General features: G+C 33.3%; 1 protein-coding gene across 3 annotated transcripts; it reads left to right on the top strand.

Annotated features, from left to right (window-relative positions):
- On the top strand, positions 2,042 to 6,116 carry LOC107612848 (inositol polyphosphate multikinase beta). Of its 3 annotated transcripts, none has more exons than XM_016314604.2 (4): positions 2,042 to 2,153; positions 2,446 to 2,512; positions 2,611 to 2,680; positions 4,983 to 6,116. In XM_016314604.2, exon 4 carries the CDS (start codon positions 4,987 to 4,989, stop codon positions 5,878 to 5,880), a length of 894 nt encoding a protein of 297 aa, XP_016170090.1. In that variant the 5' UTR covers positions 2,042 to 2,153; positions 2,446 to 2,512; positions 2,611 to 2,680; positions 4,983 to 4,986; the 3' UTR covers positions 5,881 to 6,116. The 3 variants fall into 3 exon arrangements, with proteins under 3 accessions (XP_016170090.1, XP_020965574.1, XP_016170091.1); XM_016314605.2 differs by having other exon boundaries at positions 2,074 to 2,153; positions 2,441 to 2,512; XM_021109915.1 differs by lacking the exon at positions 2,611 to 2,680.

The following is a 6,515-nucleotide window of genomic DNA, read 5'->3' as shown; positions in this document are numbered from 1 at the left end:
GTTAATTGTTAGAGACTAATCGAGTAATTAATTTTAGTTAGGGACTAAAGTGTCTGCTATAAAATTCTTTGAGGACCAAAATAGGTATATACTCTATATTTTAAATAAATATTGATTCCATATATCTTAACTTATTTCAGATTGATTTAGAGTCGAATTATTCTTAAAATAGATCTAATAAAATATTAAAAATGGATCCGAATCCAATCAAGTAATCAATCCAACGGCCTGTTCATGCACACCCCTGTTCCAGTGTTCCTTCCTCACGTGCGCTCCCATTGGCCACTGCCATGGCATAGGAGATGCCCATCTTACCACTATCAGGGATTTAGATCTTCTAAATTTTAAATTTTATTTTAGAAGGTAAAGTGTGATGTCTCATTATTTATTTTATAGGTGGGACTAAGAAAAAATATGAGAGAGAAATCATTTAAAGGTAAGAGATTATACTTTACCATCTAAAGTAAAAATTCAAAATTTAGAAGATCCAAATCAACTATTGAGTATTAAGTGAAAAAAAAATACATATTATGAATTATTGGAGAAAAAAGAGGCCTGATAATTATTTTAAAAGATAATCAAATTCTCAACAAAAATATTTTTTTTATCTTTGATTTTTATTTGTATGAGACTGATTTTTTGTCAATATTTTCTATTGGTATTAATGGAATAATCCTACATGACATATTAAACTGTTGATTTATTTATTAAGAATTAGAATATTAATAATTAATGTGTCATATAAATATATTTTAAAAAGAGATCATTGATACAGAAATTAATCAATCTTATAAAATTAAATATCAAAAGCCAAAAATAATTTTTTTTTAAAAGTCTTGTAATCATTAAAAAAAATTGAGTAATTACCCAAATCAGTCCCCAAGGATTTTAGAATCGGACATTCTAGTCTCCAAGAAAAATTAATACACAGATCAATCCCCAAGGTTTTACTCCAGCAGACAAATCAGTCCACAGTTCATTTTTCGGTAGAATAATTATCCAGATCAGTCCCCAACGATTTTAAAAACAGACATTTTAGTCCCCAAGAAAAACTAATGTACAAATCAATCTCCAACGTTTCTCTCTGTTAGACATAATAGTCCTCCGTCCAAAAATAAAATAAATAAAATAAAATTATTATTATTAATTTGTATGGTTAATAATTATTATTATTATTTTATTTTATTTTATTTTTAGACGGAGGACTGTTATGTCTAATAGAAAAAAACGTTGAGAATTGATTTGTACATTAATTTTTTTTGAGGACTAAAATGTCTATTTTTAAAATCTTTAGATATTGATTTGGGTAATTATTTTGCTGAAAAATGAATTGGGACTGACTTATCTACTGGAGTAAAATCTTAAAAATTAATTTGTGTATTAGTTTCTCTTAGAAACTAAAATGTTCGATTTTAAAATTTTGGAGACTAATTATTTGGGTAATTAGTAATTACTCACAAAAATGGAAGAGGGCAAGTCACCAAAAAAAATCGAGTCACCAAAAAAAAAATTGGAAGAGGGCGGATTGGGTATTCTCTCAAATTATTATGAAGTAAAGTGTTTCTTTGGAAGCACTCACCACCACTCACGGCTTCGGGTTTGGAAGCTCTCACCGTCGCGTCGTCTCTCACCGGATCTCCGGGTCTCTCTGTTTCTCTCACCTCCTTGCCACCAGCCCGTTGCCGCCGCCGACCACCAGCTCGTCGTCGTTGAGTGTTGCCAGCAACCCATCAGCCTCTGTTTCAGGAGAACCATTATTACTTGTCAATTGGTTGCTAATCTTGACGGAAAGGCTTTAAATTAAAATGGAATTTGGCATACAGACATGTGTGTTCCCCTCGATATCCTCCATCTCAATTCAACTAACACTTTTCTTTTTTCTACGCAACAGTTGTTGACCGTTGAGGTTCTCTCTCTTTTTGCGACGCAAAGCAAAAGAGTGGTGTTCATATTCTAAATTATAAAATTGAGAGTCAAACGTTTGACTCAGACCAAATAACAAAAGGTTGATGCGTGAAATCCCCATTTTGCCCTTGGCGTGTTTTCGGCTTTTGGCTTTATACCGACGCATCTCGCACCTTTCACAGTCACGTTGTCATTCTCATTCTTAGTTTCTCTATGACGGAGGACTTTCTCCCTCTGCAATTTTCGCCGTAATCACTTTCTACTTAATCTTCATTACCTCTGCGATCTTTCTTTTTCTCTTTTTGCATTAACATTCAGGCACTCATTACTAGCATTGTTTTTTCTTGCATTTCTACGCGTAAATCAGAAAATAATCGAAAAAGAAGAAAAGGAAAAACAAAATGCATGTAGCTCCTAACTTTATAAATCGCTGCATATTGGACTATGATCTTAGATTCAAATGCTTGTTACTTGATAAATGATAGCAATACGATACAATCATTAACTATGATCCGCTTTTGTGTTTTCAACGAAGAGAAGTATTCAACATTGCAACCTCCGTCAACAAATCTTCTAAGGCAATGTGCTAAAGAGCCTTCTGATTCAGGTAATTGGGTTAAGTAGCTCAGGTTTTGAAACTTTCTATTTTTTATTTTCTGGTAAGCTGATTTCAGTGTGTTTGTTTATTTATTTATTTATTTGCAGATTTCTGCTTAGATTTTTTCTAAAATTCACAGAGATAGTCACTTGGGGATCTGTCTCTCTTAATTTTAAGGTGAGTTTTGTCTATATACTTTCCCTAATGTGGGTTTCTAACAGAAAAGGAGAAAGATTAATGTGTTTTTGTGGTTTCTTCTGGGAAGATTTTAATTAACGAATCTTATGTATAAGCTCAAAGGATGGCTAGAAAAGAAACATTTCAAAATTAGGGTTTTGTGCTTCACAATTGAAGCTTGTGCTGCATATTATGCTGTATAAACCTGAAATCTTTATTTCCTGAATACCATGTGATAAAGGTGTTACAGCGAAAATGCTGTAGCTTGGAAAGAACTTGAAGATCACTCTTCATTCATTCTGATGCCACTAATTTATTTATTAGTTTGGTTATTGAAAAAATTGTCAGAAAATTTTTGTTCGGTATTTTTGTTATTAATTGATAAATTGAACGATTAGTATGTAGCAGTCTGTTCTAACTAATGCATGGATAGAGTAAAATTCTTTCTTTTAAGTGTACCAAAAGATATATGTTTCTATCTTTTTTAAGTAAGAAATAGTAACCAAAACAATGTGAAGCTCCTGTGTTATGACAAGTTTGGTACAAGAATATAATGAATTAGTTGGATTATCACAAAATAAATAAGTGAAAAACAAGTCTGACATTTTAGAAAGGTTTTGCTTAAGATTTGAGGCTAGTTAGTTTTAGAAATTTATTGTTTCTGAAGTTATTCATTTTGAAGGATCTATGTGATGCCTCATTTTTCTTTTATCATATCATCCTCAGTAGTAACATTTGACATGCCTGCCTGCATAATTTGCTTTACATTGATGTTTGCTTCTTGCATAGTTTGGTATTTTCAAATAGAGTCATGACTTGTGATAATAATAATATACTTTTCCACTGATTCATGTTTTGATGTAATGTTATCTCCTTGGCTTGTGTGCATCAGATTCAAACACCAGTACATGGTGGCTTGCTTTTTTTATTGGATGTTGTTTCCTTAAACTACCATGGTTACAAGGATACTTTGTGTGTAAGATTGAGTTTGTTTGTATGTATATTAGGAACTTATTGACTTAAATCCCCGCTTCTATCAAGTATTACTTGAGAGTGAGTGAGTGACTTACATTCACTTTGCCTCAGTTTTACTACCAGAATATATTAAAAAGAAAAAAGTATGGATAATGGTTAACATGGTCTACTTGTTAACAAGGCTGATGATATTGAACCCCTCTTTACATTGTTTTCTCTGTATATTTTATATTTTTTCCACCCTTTTTAATTTTTTTCCCATTCGCTATGCATCTAAATCGTACTATCTGTAGTTTNGTCTCATTGTGTGTGTGTGTTCTGCAATTATTCATTTCTAATCATATTTGTTTCTTTTATGTTTCTCAAATTTACATATATTAAGATGTCTCATTTTGTGTTTCTCTGTGTTTCCTCCCTTTTTATTCCCATTTTAATAATAAAATGGCAAGCATTTCATGCTTTAATGCCTCTATGAAAACTAGTTTCTCTAATAAAGCTTCTTTCTTAAAGGCATTGAAGACTATTTTCAGAAACTAAATGTCTATCATACATGAAAATTATTCTCTGTATAAATATTGAGACAGTTCAAGGGGAGTTCCTGAATACAAGTGCTCTTATTCTCAGTATCTAGAGAAACTAGAACAAAAACAAAAACAGAAATGATAAAGCAAACTTCTAGCATCTGGGGAATAATATTTTTATCAGTCCCCAGCAACAGAAGGATTTGCTTTAAGCACTTTGTCATGTTCCCAAATATATTCTCCTCCAAGTTGTACATGTTTGCTTCCTCTTCCTTGCACCCTATGCTAAGCTTGATTTTTGTTAGTTTTTTCCAAGGCAACTGTATATTACAGCCTTGATATTCTCAAAGATCTTGGGACTAAGGAATTAAGGATAATTGAATACTAGCTATCGTTGATGCTGATTGCACTTGCTAGTGAACTGCATCAATAAACAGTATTTTGATGCTTCTGTTCTCTGTCATTTTGATGGACAAACTTGCATTAGCATGCTTGGGATGGGATGGGAAAGTGTCGGCCCATTTCATACGTTGTTATATTGATTAATTTGAGATTTACCAAGTTTATGGTTTCTATTTATTTATATATATAAATGATCATCATGCTACCTAATGAACAATACTTTGTTGTTGCTAACTCTACCCCATGTCCCTATGGGATTTTTAAGATGGTGGGGTTTTCTGGTCCCACTCTCATTGTCTAGGGTTGTGCCATAATGAGAACTTTGTTTATAAAACAACTGCTGTTTAGAAATCGCATGTTAATATTTTGTGATTGTATCTGAGGTTTGTTACCATTATCAACAGGAAAATGTTTAAGATCCCAGAGCACCAAGTTGCTGGTCATCAAGCCAAAGATGGTATCCTTGGCCCCCTAATAGACGATTCTGGAAACTTCTATAAGCCTCTTCAAAATGATGAACGTGGTTCCAAAGAAATTGCATTTTATACCTCCCTGTCTTCTGATCCCAGGGTCCCTGACAACATTCGCAGATACTTCCCCATTTTTCGTGGTACTAAGGCTATCAATGCATCTGATGGCTCTGGCTTACAACCCCATCTTGTTTTGGAAGATGTTGTCTCCAGTTACCAGAGCCCATCTGTAATGGACATCAAAATTGGTTCTAGGACTTGGGATCCTCAAGCTTCTGAGTCCTACATTGAAAAGTGTTTAAAAAAGGATAGAGAATCCTCTAGTCTGACATTGGGTTTTAGAATATCAGGATTGAAGTTAGTGACCTCCTCCAAAGATGCATCGGTCTGGCAGCCGGGTAGGAAGTTTCTTCAAAACCTAGCTGCCAACGACGCCAAATTGGTATTGAGTAGGTTTGTTTCTTCCAACGTGGCTTCAAATGATAACATACACCCAGATTGTTCTTTTGCGTCCAAGGTTTTTGGTGGACCTTCTGGAATTTTGGAACAGCTACTGGAACTTAAGAAATGGTTTGAGGTTCAAACTATTTTTCATTTCTATTCTTGTTCTGTCCTCGTGGTATATGAAAGGGAATCTCTGATGAAAGGAAGTAGTAGTTCAGGTGCTGTTGTTAAACTTGTTGACTTTGCACATGTGGCGGATGCAAAAGGTGCCATTGATCACAACTTCTTGGGAGGGCTTTGTTCTTTAATTAAGTTCATTTCAGATGTATTGGAGGCACCTGTTGAAAACGGCATTTGTAACAATTACTGTTCTAAAGATGAACACTGAGACTGCTTTGCTTCCAGGGACAATTTTGGGATTTCCAAACAAATTCTGACTTTGTTGACAGTCAAATCAAGTAAAGTACTAGCATTACTTTCTACACTGCCTCTGTTATCCTATATTCTCCGCATTATATTTCTTGCAAGTCAATGTTACTATGTTGCATATCATGTGGCAGATGGTGCATATGAACTCAAATTTCCTGCTAATTAATTCAAGCATCAGTTGTCTTTGTCAGATGAGATGAAGAAATCTAATTATCTTTCAAATATTGTTGTACTATTTAGATTTTTGTTAAGATACTTTTTGAGCTATACTTATTAGGACAATGTTACTACTATGCATCAAGTTGAACTTGGTTTATGATGTGGTTGGCAAATTTAAAGATGAAATTGTGAGATGTATATTTTCTTCAGATTGAACATCTCTCATTTCATCTCATCTTTAGATTTGCTCAATGTATCTCTGCACCAAGTTTTACCTAATTCACCACTCATTATTATCCGTTTTTAATTAGAAAAAAAAATGATTTATCATATTGACAAATAAGAGTAATACCTTAAATGGTTAATTAAGAAAGTTGGGTTTTTTTAGGCTTTATGTTTGTTTAATAATTTGCTAAAGAGAGACTAAAGAGCCAA

Source organism: Arachis ipaensis, chromosome B08 (assembly GCF_000816755.2).
Source record: "Arachis ipaensis cultivar K30076 chromosome B08, Araip1.1, whole genome shotgun sequence".
NCBI lineage: Eukaryota > Viridiplantae > Streptophyta > Magnoliopsida > Fabales > Fabaceae > Arachis > Arachis ipaensis.
This window is presented reverse-complemented; position numbering and strand designations above follow the sequence as displayed.